The sequence below is a fragment of the Henckelia pumila genome, chromosome 2, assembly GCF_033568475.1.
Source record: "Henckelia pumila isolate YLH828 chromosome 2, ASM3356847v2, whole genome shotgun sequence".
NCBI classification, from domain to species: Eukaryota; Viridiplantae; Streptophyta; class Magnoliopsida; order Lamiales; family Gesneriaceae; genus Henckelia; species Henckelia pumila.
Genome location: NC_133121.1, coordinates 140,219,518 through 140,231,941, shown reverse-complemented (window position 1 = coordinate 140,231,941; position 12,424 = coordinate 140,219,518). Strand labels below are relative to the sequence as shown.

The 12,424-nt window shown below is 34.9% G+C and overlaps 1 protein-coding gene across 2 annotated transcripts; it reads right to left on the bottom strand.

The window, feature by feature from the left end:
- Positions 1–3,991: 3,991 nt before the first annotated feature.
- Positions 3,992–12,045, bottom strand: LOC140882438 (uncharacterized). 2 transcript variants are annotated; one of them, XM_073288436.1, is made up of 5 exons: positions 11,567–12,045; positions 7,774–10,587; positions 6,961–7,014; positions 5,838–6,182; positions 3,992–4,679 (listed from the first exon to the last, which is right to left on the bottom strand). In XM_073288436.1, exons 1-4 carry the CDS (start codon positions 12,011–12,013, stop codon positions 5,946–5,948), a joined length of 3,552 nt encoding a protein of 1,183 aa, XP_073144537.1. In that variant the 5' UTR covers positions 12,014–12,045; the 3' UTR covers positions 3,992–4,679; positions 5,838–5,945. The 2 variants fall into 2 exon arrangements, with proteins under 2 accessions (XP_073144537.1, XP_073144538.1); XM_073288437.1 differs by having other exon boundaries at positions 3,993–4,679; positions 7,774–10,595; positions 11,567–11,707.
- Positions 12,046–12,424: the final 379 nt, after the last annotated feature.

Here is a 12,424-nt window from a genome sequence, read left to right as displayed (position 1 = left end):
GATGGTGATGAATCTAATGAGAATGAGTATTGCTTGTCAACGAATGTAGACGATTAATCGTCGAACCCCGTCGTATTTTTGATTTGTGTTGTCTCATGTCTGGTGATAAAGTGAATCCAAGTTGCAGTCATAAGATTATAATTGGTGACGTTGGTCATTCTCAACATAAATATTTCTTTTTTTATAAAAACACAATAAAGAATATGTGAAGTTGATAAATAATTGATAATTGAGAGGTTTTTTTTAACAAAAATATATGAAATGGAGATGTGGTTTTTTTTTTTTAAAAAAAATTAAAATTAAAATCCATATATGATCTTTCTAAATGTTTCATTTGATGAATGTCATTTTTTTATGACAGTGGGAACCCGCAACTGCTATTTTTTGGTGTGTACTGGGTAAACCTTCGAACTAACTCAATAGCCTGCAAACTATGCTAGTCAGGTAAACCACATTAGACATGTCATGTGTGAGAGACTATTCCAAGAATGTGCTGATAGAAAGAATTAAACTCTTAACCTCTTGCCAATAGTTCACCTAATCCACTAACTTAAATTTATTTACTAGACCTCTATCTTCAAATTAAATCCACTAATTCAAATATAACATTCGGTCATGCTTAATATATCTCGCACGTTTTTAATTGCTTTATATATTGAGTTCCTAAATTTATTATATTAATATTTTTTTATCTCTAATATAATCCAATAATAATTAATTTAAAAGTAGAGGGGAAAAGCATTAATGGTGTACCCGTGCACCCGTGCCGTGAGCCCCGGATATTTTACAGAATTTAAATTTATTTTTCATTCAAATTTTTAAATATTTAATGAATTGAAATAAGATAATATATGTGTTTCAAATTAATAATCCAGATAATAGATAACCAAATCAAATTAAACTCACATTTAGAATAATTATATTCAGTTTATCATTACTCTAACCACAAAACAATTATTCTAGAGATTGAGTAATTATTTTAAGAATTGAGTAATTATTTAATTTTTTGAGTATAAGAAAAATTATTTAAATGATATCGCGCTACATTTATGGTGATAATTTTGTATGGAACTATTAAAATTAATAAAACGTTGTTATACTCTATTTATCGTATAAAAAAACCAGAAAACACATATAATTTTAATTATACAAACTTTGAAAAATGTTCTATTTTTATAATTTTTGATTTTTTATATTTGATAAAAAAATTCATTGTTATTATAGAGAGAAGAAATAAGCCGATCGTATTGTATATATTTCGATTTATATATAATATTTTGTTTTTAGTGAAATAAAATAGGATTAGATGGCTTTTTTTAAAAAAAATTATATAAAAATTATAAAACTAATGCAGTTGTTTGAAAATATAATAATCCGAAACAGATCAAATTTTTGTAATTTTTAATTTTTAACCAATAAATAACCGGTTGACCAAAAATATCGACTGAAACATGACATGTTAAAACAACCAATTTTTTCATAATTAAATATACAAAAATAGAATCCGTTTGAATTCAATACACCATGAATATAATCAAGCAATAAAAATTTAACAATTCAAGTGCAACTATTTAAAATTAAATATCAACTATTATCTAAGTGAGATTATAATTTGATTTGGTTATCTATTATCTCGATTTAACTTGAAATATATATATTATCTTATTTCAATTCATTAAAAATTTGAACGAAAAATAAATTTAATGTCTGTAATTTTTTTTTATAGAAAATATCTGCTCGTTTGACGTTTCGGGTCCAATTCGGGACGAGTTGTAGCAGAAAGTCTGACAAATACGGGATAGTGAGGGGTGAGACTATGCTGCGCAGCATAGCCCTTGGATCAATAGGGCCCACATGATAACATGTGGGACTCACATGTTATCATGTGGGCCCTCCCTTGATCCAAGGGCTTAGCTTCAGTAGGTGTAGCACACTTGGTGAAGCATAGTCTCACCTGGATAGTGAGTCTCGGATTACAATAAATTGATTAACTTTTTCAAAATGCTATATTTTTATATTATTTTAATAAAAAAGCCCTCCATCAACATCATTGTCCATTTTGTTTTTTTGTTTTTTTTTTATTAAATAAATTGTCTATATACCATTGATTTTGGTTCAATGTGTTGTGTTACGACGTACGGGGAGAATTTCAAGTTACCACTAGGTATTAATATCTTTTCAAGTTACCATTAGATATTAATATATTTTCAAGTTACCATTAGATATTAATATCTTAGCAGTATTTTGGTTCAATATGCTTTGGGAGAGAATTTTAAGCTATTTTTAGATATTATTGTCCAAACCGAACAAACAAATATGAATATTTAATCATTGTGAAATTCACTAAAAATGTTTTATTTCCAACTTTTTCTCTCCGTACATCCACATATAGCCCAATATACATTCTCTCACCGGGTTAGGGTTGTAATTTTATTATGAATAAAGGTAATTTGGTCTAATTGTCTAAAGTTAATACAAGTCTTAATTTATCTCACACATAAAAATCATATTAAACGTAATATTTTTTTATCACCCTACATTACATTTCTATATCAACAATTCTTTTTATCATTTATGTACTAATCATTCAATAACATCATCAATACGAACCCAACGGAACCTAACAATACTTTGGTTCAATATGTTTTGGGGAGAATTGTAAGCCATCTTTAGGTATTATTATCTAAACCGTAAATCTAAATGTAAATATTTAAATAGTACTTGAGATTACTTACAGCTTGCCCAATGGATGAGGAAGACGTGCCGTTTTGTTTACTAGCCCCTCCAAGAGGCGTGTATATTGCACACGGAAGTCTTTTGCTTGTGATGAAGTGGTGGGCCCCATGTGAAGACCTTTCGCGCGGTGAAGTCCACCAATATTCTTTTTTTTTTAAAAAAATCAACGGTTCGTTCATCTCAACTTTTGTTTTAATTTTTAAAAATAATTTTAATTAAATATAAATCAAATAAATAATAAAATAAAGCAAAAAAATGAATAATAAAATAAAAATACCAACGGCTATAATTTTCAAAATTCATAAATTTTTTTATAAATACACTCATTTTCTTTTTTTTTTTTTTTTTTTTCATTTTTTTTAGATGCACTCATTTTCTTTTCATTTACATATACTCCCATTTGTTTACACAATCTGTCTCACACAAACTTCAATATTTTTCATGGCATACATGAGTTCTTTATCATCGAACGATGAAATTATGCTACATGATCCGATGATGGACGAATTTCTCTTCCCACCAACACGTTAACTAACCCAGAACTTAATATGTTTCATGGAGAATTTAAATTTATTTTTAGGTATAATTATTCAAACCGTACATCTAAAGGTGAATATTGAACAATACATGTTAAATCTACTGAAAATTTTCTTATTTCCAACTTTATCCTTTGTTGTACACCAAATACACCTAATAATACCTCCTCTCACTTGTAAATTTAATAATTTAGTATGAATGAAAGGTAATTTGATCTAAAATTACTAAAGGTGTCAATTTATCTCTCACAAAAAAAATAATACAAAACGTAATTTTTTTTATCACCATATATTATATTTCTACATCAATAATTCTTTTCACCATTTATATACTAATCATTCAATAATCTAATTGAACCAAACATATCCCAACAATACTCTGGTTCAATATGTTTCGAGGAGAATTTTAAGCAATCTTTAGGTATTATTATCTAAACCATACATCTAAATGTCAGTGTTTAGATAGTGTTTAAAATTGGTTGTAAAAAACGTTTATGAGATTTTCATTCGAAATTTTGTGAATGGACCCACCTAGTGTTGAATTCAACTTCCGCACACATTTGCATGTTTGCCTCGTCCATGGACACTGCTAAATTGATCCACGTTGGATACTCTTAATCCACTTTAAATTTTTTCTTATATTTCATTTGCTATTTACCAATATCTTTGTTGTATATACAACAGATGATTTATTTAGACTTCAAGTAATTAATTAAACATCTCATACATACATGACACAGGCATACAGCCGACAATAAGACAATGTGCATATTGGCTACAACTTACAAGTGACAAATTTCCTATATATACACACACCCACACACATACATCGATGCTTTATAGTTTCAGAATTAGCACTGGCAGCATATTTAACCTGCAAACCTCATAATCACCAAAACCGTCTGATAACAAATTCATCGTCACCCGTCAACGAAAGGCAGATTCAGAATTCATGGATAATTATCAAAGTTTCGGATATATGTCGCCATATTATAAAAATGAAAATGTCTGAAACGAAAAGAAGAAAGAAAAACATTGTTCCAATTTCATGGATGATAGGTGAAAATGAGAGGCGACGGGCGTACAAATTCCAGAGAGAAATTAAACAGGGCCATAAAACTTTCCAGCACGAAAAGTATGCTGGGATACTGAACATATTAGGTATAGCTCGACTTTCTGGAATCAAAGGAATCAACAGAGAGACCTGAATCCAAATTGATGCTTCAATTGTTGCTGCTTTTCCAAAAAATTGTTCTTGGGAACAGCATGTTCATTCGGTAAGTACCAGCAGCGTTTTGTGATAAGCAGGATGGAAAGAGTTTTACAGATGGTGTGCTACTTGACATCATGTCAAAATATGATGAACTCCATCCCAGCAGCCCATCAAAAGAATCTTGATGACGAGTCCTGAAAGCCATGGAGGTTTAGCGAGACCATAAACATACAAATCAAATGATAGTAAAATAAGAGACCATCAACAGTTCTTTTCAAATAAGAAATGGAATGAGAAACTAATACTATGCTTTCTCGCCGAGTAAATCAAAGCAAGCAGCCACTATTACATGGTCTTTAATCAATCAGGGAAGTCCTAAATGTGCAGAGCTACTATCTATTCGAAAGCACCTAGTTTGAGAAGTTTCAGCGTTCTGGAATTCGTGGTTTCACCATACAGGGGAATGCACCGTGATCTGAAATATCATTTTTCAGAATCTGTGCGCCCCAATATGACCAATCTATAAGATTAACCATGTATTAATCTCGATATAGTGATGATAGAAGTCAACTCACAGAACAAAATCACCCCAATGAGCAATAGACGGTGTGTGCATTGTCTGGGTAAATGTTAACCACCACATGGGGTTCCGTGATTCTAGCACTTCCTAATTCAATGACTCGCACAAAATTCTTTGAATACTCCTACATCACTAATACTAGCACTTTAGAATGCTTTAGCCAAGGATGCTACTAATAATCTTTGTTGCGACTCCAAGAGAGTTCGATAACTTCATTAAACAAGAGGTGAGTAAACAGTTATTTCAAGACAGCAAATTTTACAATCTTAGTTGCCTCATCAAAGTTCACTAAGTTTCAGCTGAAAGAAGTCTTAAAAGACGTAAGAAACAGTAAATAAAATTCAGCTAAATCGAGATGAAAAAACATGGAAGTGGTAAAGCCCCCAGCTTTTCCATTGGGAAAACGCAAAGCAAATCAGGTAGAAAGAATCACTTCCTCCACCCACTCAATAACCATGTAGATTCATTTGATCAAACACAGGAACCTTATGCATATAGTGACAACTCAGCATCTTTCAACTCCTTCAAATAATTTTTAATTACTTGGTAATGCACAAAACATACACTTCTATGTAAAATACTTGAGCGATCTCGTAATGACTTGACTATTTGAATATCCCAGTCTGTTTACAAGAAATATGAAGTAGAAAAAGTGAAGGTAGAAGAGCAAAGTGTCAATCTGGAAAACAGCAAAAAGATTTCAACACTTAATATAAGGCTTCTCAGAATCGCCACATGCATGAATCCATACTCAAATATAAGAGGAATGTACCTTAGGCTCATGGGAATTCTTCGCTGCTGAAGCCTCGTGAGACTTGAAAGTAGCAACTTTCAAAGATATAGGCAGAACTTCCACTTCAATTATATCACTAATCCCAAATCAAGATTTTTTATTCGACACAACCTGCAATGTGGTTCCTTTTGTGATCCAGGCTGTGAGTTCTGGTTGATCTTCAGAAGGCTTAAGAGAATGTAAAATTCCATCCTCCAGTTCCAACCCATAAACAAATGGAAGCCTTAAAGAGAGAAAGCTATCTGGCGGCAAAATCACTGGACAACCCAAACTAAACTGTAGTTTTTGGTCTCGGTCAGGAACAGAAGAAGGTAGACATGACACCTGCAGTTTAGACAAATAGGTCAAGCACAAAATCACAGCATCCAAATTTTCAGTGGAGGAATTCCAACTTCCTGGAAGGAGTGCAAATGTGACTCCGAACTCAATGCTTACATAGAGCTCACACAATGACACAGTTCAGCATATTTATTCCATAAATCTTTAATACACTTCAACTTATATGCGACAGAAGCAAAATTTATTCATCAGTCACTATGTGAGAAACTAAGGGGGTAAGAACATTAAACAGAGTTATTAAAATTACAAATAAAAAAATCACACTTCCACGAATTAGTACGCATTTATATTTCGGAATGGTATGATTCATTTTTAAAGATCAGGCAACAAACTGGTTGATCTTGTTTCTGTCATCTAATAGCAAAAAGGGAAGCAAAATCAAAAGAAGACACAGGTCACCTTAGTTTTATATGGATTCCTAGAAAAGGTTTCTGTTAGTTAGGTTATGAATGATACACAAAAAAGGTTGCCTAAGTGAGAATTTTGAAAGTTATTCATGAAATACAAGTATTTCACAATGGTACCTTAACCACACACAAAAAAAAAAAAGACTTATTTTGGCCGAAGGAGCAACAAAATTCAATATCTTATGCTTTTAACTTCTTGTCTATCACTTTCCTCTGCTTAAATATGAGTTCACAGTCACATGACATTACCAAAAAAACATCGGTAATTCGTGCATTGCATACAGATTTTTCTGCTTTTTTTAACAACCGTGTACAAATTATTAACAATAAGTTCCTATTCATAAACTTGTTCATACCTCAAATTGTATAGTTGGGTTTACCGCCAAAAGGACAGGAAAGGAAGGTGTCACCTGTTCATAAAAAATAATCAGTACACCTTCAAGCCAACCATAAGAATATACATGTATATACATAAAACCATATTTGAAACCGCTGAATTAAAGTGAAAATATTTAGAATTTGAGTATTATTCGTCGGGCTCTAAAAGTTCACATTCAGGTTTTATGAGAAGTATCTATTTATCTTGTTTTAAAATAACCAAAATACATACAATTGTTCGCAAAAACGTAACATTATAAATTAGATACAAAATGTGTGCATAAATGACATCTACTGTCACCGGTCTTAAATGATGAGGAAAAACAAAGGAAAGGAAAGGAAAAGCAGCACAGATACCAGGCACAGAAAATCCTAAAAGAATCAAGTATGAGAAAATGCTTAGTGGTATAAAGTTGAACCACCAAAAATTCTTGGTTGTACTTGCTTTGAAATCTACCTCATCTGCTCATAGTCATCAGTTAAAAACCAAAATTACTAGACTTGTAATTATTTCCAAGAGGGAGAACTAGGTGAGGGTAACACTGAAGAAACAAAAACACCACCAGTTGGCAGGTTTTACATTGCTAATACAGAATTATAATGAACCTTTTCAAAAAAGACATTGAAACAGTCAACATGTAGTTCATCAAGTGATTGGACAAAAAAGATGTAAATTTTTTTATGATTTCCAAGCAAGGTGAAATGGGCAAAAAAAAAGATGTCAGATGAATCTTGTTGATCATAATTTCACTAACATAATCCCGATAATGTAATAGAAGAAAGATTCATACCACAAATATCCTTTGCAATTGTGAAATGGTGCTAGCAAATTTAATATTTGAAGCATCAGTCTGGGTCACGGAGTCCCTACAATATGGGCAGTTCATATAGATGGGCAAACTTCTATTTATCAAGGAGAAGGCACAATCACCATCTACAGAAGTCGATTGCACAAAAGTATCGAGATCTTTCATAACATTCGTCCCATTGATGAACGGTTCCTTGTTCGGCTTCGTTGATTGCATAACTTTACTAGCATATTTGTTCCCATTAGCTACTTGCTCTCGAGACTTCTCTAGGTTTTTTGCTTTACCACCACTACCACCACCAATAATTATGCCATTCGTCTGCCGTCGGGTTTTACCATGGCCAAAAATTTTACCAAGTTTTGCAGGCTCTTGTTTTTGTCCTGATTTTCCCATCGAAGATAGGACAACATTCTCTTCTTGCCCAGCGCATGATGAAATAAGCTCACTAAGATGATCTGGAGTTAGAATAAATCGGTGGCCATGGGGACACTCGTGCTCAAATCCAACGTATGCCATAACATGACCCACAGAACTGGAACTTCTAATCTGCCCATCACTGCTGTCAACATGTGAAAAGGGACCGTATTTCTGGCCACCTGAAGCAATCCCACTGAAGTTCAGTTTTTTATCAACTGAATCAATATCTTCAGAAATTGGTAGTTCAACATTATAAAAACTTTCACCAATATTCTCCAGACCCCTATATCCAGAATCATGTTTCCGAACGACTTTATTGGCATCCGGAATAGGTTGCTTTCTAGAAAACAGTGGAGGAAATCCAGATCGAGCAGCAGCTGATCCCGAAACAACTTCTGAAAATGGTTTTTTCATTGTAAAGTTGAATCCAACAACAGTATTCCTACTTCCCATATCCATCATGTCTGAAGAGAGCCCTATTTGTATTCCTGATTTATTTTGTTTTGGATCAGCACTCAACAGGGACAGAGCACCATCAAATGTCTTAGTCTCTCCCGGTGTACCAGTTTCAACTTTGATGTTTGTATCTAAGGAAACTTTCTGAAAGTCTTTCAACATTATACAATTTTCTTCTATTAGCTTCTCATGGAATATAGTCCACCTGAAGAGAAACTTTTGTGTGGCACGGAAGCCACTCTGAAGTAAACCTTTTGAAGGGTCATAATACCTGGCACTTCCAATTCGGATTAAATTCCATGATGCGGGTTTAATGGGTCCTTTCATGCTTTGTTCTGGAAGCTGGACAGCGGGAAAAAGCTTGTCGCAATCAGCAAGAAAATTGTACGTAACATTCGCGGTTTCATAATCAAAGGGATCTGGCCGGAGTTGCCTAGAACGGCCACATGCACATGCATGAAGGTAAACAAATCCACTGGAATGAGGCTTACTTACATCAGTCGAAAGGATTTTTTGATCATGTCTTTGATGCATACAAGGTTTTCCTGTCAGACTCACAGCATCACATAGTTGCCTTCCACAAGTCCACATAGATGTGCATTCATCCTTCAATTTATCCATATACAGACGCACAGCAGGTCCCTTTGCCATCAAGGAGAAGGCAACCAAAGCATTCTTTAGATGGTCCTCATGCTGAGAACTTGGATAACAATGAGGTAATTCATCTAAATAAACTTTCTTGGCAACCGGAAAGGCTTTTTGGCACCAAATATTGGAAAATCTAGAGTTCAGTGCAGTAACACCCTCTAGATGAGATACTGCAGATTCTAATGGGTCAGATGAACTTGCATCCTGTTCATCAGTTCTGTTGATCTCAGTTTCACACCCGCGAGATCGTTTGGCAGAAGTTATTCCACGAAGAATAAGCAGAGAAGAAGACAACCAGATCTCTAAACTAGGGAGCTCAGGAACATTTATTGTCTTTCCAGAAGCAGCTGCAGCTGCTGCTGCAGCTGCTGCAACAGCAACCATGCCACCGCCAGCAGAAGAGCCAGTGTTGGTGCTAGCAACCGAAATGCCTCTCCCTCTTAGGAGCTCACACTGCCTATGGATGAACTCCTTCAAGGAGAGAATATCATCTTTGTTAGCATATTGTTTATGGTTTTCAAGAAGAAGAGAATCTGATGTTTCTTTCCCCTCTAGTACGTCTTCAACCAGGCCAATAGCAAACTCAAGAGATTCACCACTGCGGATTGAACCAAAATCAACAAGTGCAACAGCCTTTGATGAATCAACAGAAAATAGAGGAGACGAACAAAAAATCTCCCCCCTCCTTGACCCAGTATGACTGCTTTCAGAACCAGAAAGTGTACGGCATTTTTTAATTGAGAAACGAATTTGTGCCTCAAGAGACGATTGCATTTTCTTTCTGACTCCACCTTCAGATTTGTTTGCAGGTCGAGCAAGTACAACAACAGAACTAGATCCTTTCATGGGCAGGCTGGGTCTAGCCGAATTGCTCGAACTAGGTAAATTTAGCAAGGAGTCTTCTGCAGGCTCTTCCATTTTGCTGCTGTGTTGAATATCATCGAAGTCATCAAGAAAAACAAAAAGCACAACCGGGGTACATTGACCAGGTAACAGAGAGGTATAAGAACCTAGACCTGACATTAGTGTGCTCGCTGAAGCATTACGCTTTAGAATACCTCGACTTTTACCAGGGGAGGGATTGTTAATTGAAGTTCCAAAAGCATTCATTGTTGAAGAAGCTGAAGAGTGTGACCTAGACGTCTGAGGTAGCTCATTTTGAGATCTTATAAATGCAGCAATTGATTGCTTAGCAGCTTGCAAAAGCCGAAACTTTTTTAACAACTGAGTATCAAAGCGTGACCCCTCTTCAATAAGTATAATTATGTGACAGACCTGAAATGCTAAGGAAAGATTACATAACTCACTAACTTTGAAGATTTCAGAGAAATAATAGAAGGAAAAGGAAGTTCTCCTCAGCAATATACATTATAATAACATTTAAAAAGAAATTGACCCAACCCAATATACAGAGTTATGAATGTAGTGACGAGACTTATACCCCACAAACTACAAAAACAAGAAAAATAAAAGGACAAGGAACAAAGTAAGACACATCCTCCAACTAAAGAACACACATGATCTATTAGAAGAGTTACATGGGAGTAAAAAACTCAAGCTTAATATATCCTTGAGGAAAACCGGAAAATATATTTTGCCAAAAAAAGAAGATAGTGCATCCATCATGGAGAAAGCATCTAAGGGGTATCTTCCTATCACAAAATCCTGAAACCTTAAAATCATCAACATAAAACTAAGATTTAAGGAACTCTGAGCCAAATTTAATCAGGTAAATTTCAAAGCTATGCAAATAATCTTGAATGATCTCATGGTGTGAATGAATCACCACTTCAAATTCAATCGTAAAAGGAGTATACATTATCTTAAGCACATTTCTTTATAAAAAACATCAATAGCAAAACCAAATTCATCACTAGTAGATAATCTTTCAGCAGCAAACTTCAACAAATCCCTTCCCTTTTGGAGTTTAAAACAATATAAAACTTAATTTCACGAAGGAAAAAAAACATGCAGCATAGCCAGTTTTCATACTAAAACATCTTGCTGAAAGTACTTCTGCTAACTTCACGGCGCTAGGATGCCATAATATTTGGAATTAGAATCCCCAAAAAATTGCGCGCATTCGAACAGGAAATTTCTGCAAGTGCAAAAATCCCAGTAATATTTAATTTTCAGTTATATTTGAACTCCAAACTGTACTTGCACGGTCGAATCCTACTCGAAAGGCCACATAAACCAAACTGAAACTCGACGAGCAGTGATGATCGAAATCCACAAGCAAAACCGAACTTACAGAAAACATAAAAAGTAAACCCTGAAGATCCCCGCACTCATGGTCCTCGAAAACCGAGACTGACGCCGGCTGAGTCTCAAAAAATCCTTCCGAAGTCACTGGGAAACTAGTCGTCGAAAACTGCAGGTACAAAATTCCCTTGTTCCGATAGAAACTTAATCTCCTGCTCCTAAACCATTTATCTATCTCCGGGTTGCTATCACCGCCTTCAAGTGGAAAAGACCGGTCCAAATTTCCGGAGCCGAAAACGTTGGAGTCGATGATTTTGTTGATCAGATGAGCCACATCCTCGTGGCATTTCCCGACGAATCCTACGACGGTGATGCCTTTCTGAGGGGAAGTGGAAGGGGGGTCCGGCGGAGTGGGAGATGGCTGTGGCTGAGGTGGGCGGGGAGGGGTGGAGGCGGGGCGGACAAGAACCCGCATGGAGGGGGAACGGGTGTCCATGGAAACGTGAACTGTAGCAGGTGTGGAGGTCTTAGGGACTTCTCCGGAGATTAAGGGCCGTTGGAGCTCCAGACCCGAAAAGGTGCTGACCCGCTAAACCTGGTTTTGCTTAATCGGGTCATGACATCGAACCCATTTATTCTGGTATCAAGCCCATGTTGTTTGGATGATTCAACCCATTTGCCATCAAGTTAGTTGTATTGTTTTATGGCTGGCCCAACTTACCATTTAGTTATGAAATAGTTTATTTCTGAATTTACATAATAATTTGGCTAATATTATCGAATTGTTTTTTTAAAAAAATATGAAGTATTGATAAAAAAAAATCGACTCCAATCTTTTTTTTGGTTCTCAAAATTTTTTCAAAGGTTTCCCCAAATAAATTCGAGTAACACCAACATAGCAAAAGAG

Coding starts and splice junctions, on each gene's coding strand:
- LOC140882438 (XM_073288436.1), bottom strand. CDS start 12,013: ATGGACACCCGTTCCCCCTCCATGCGGGTTCTTGTCCGCCCCGCCTCC. Junction 10,588..11,566: donor GTTTACTTTTTATGTTTTCT/GTAAGTTCGGTT, acceptor TTAGCATTTCAG/GTCTGTCACATAATTATACT. Junction 7,015..7,773: donor AATTGCAAAGGATATTTGTG/GTATGAATCTTT, acceptor TTTTATGAACAG/GTGACACCTTCCTTTCCTGT.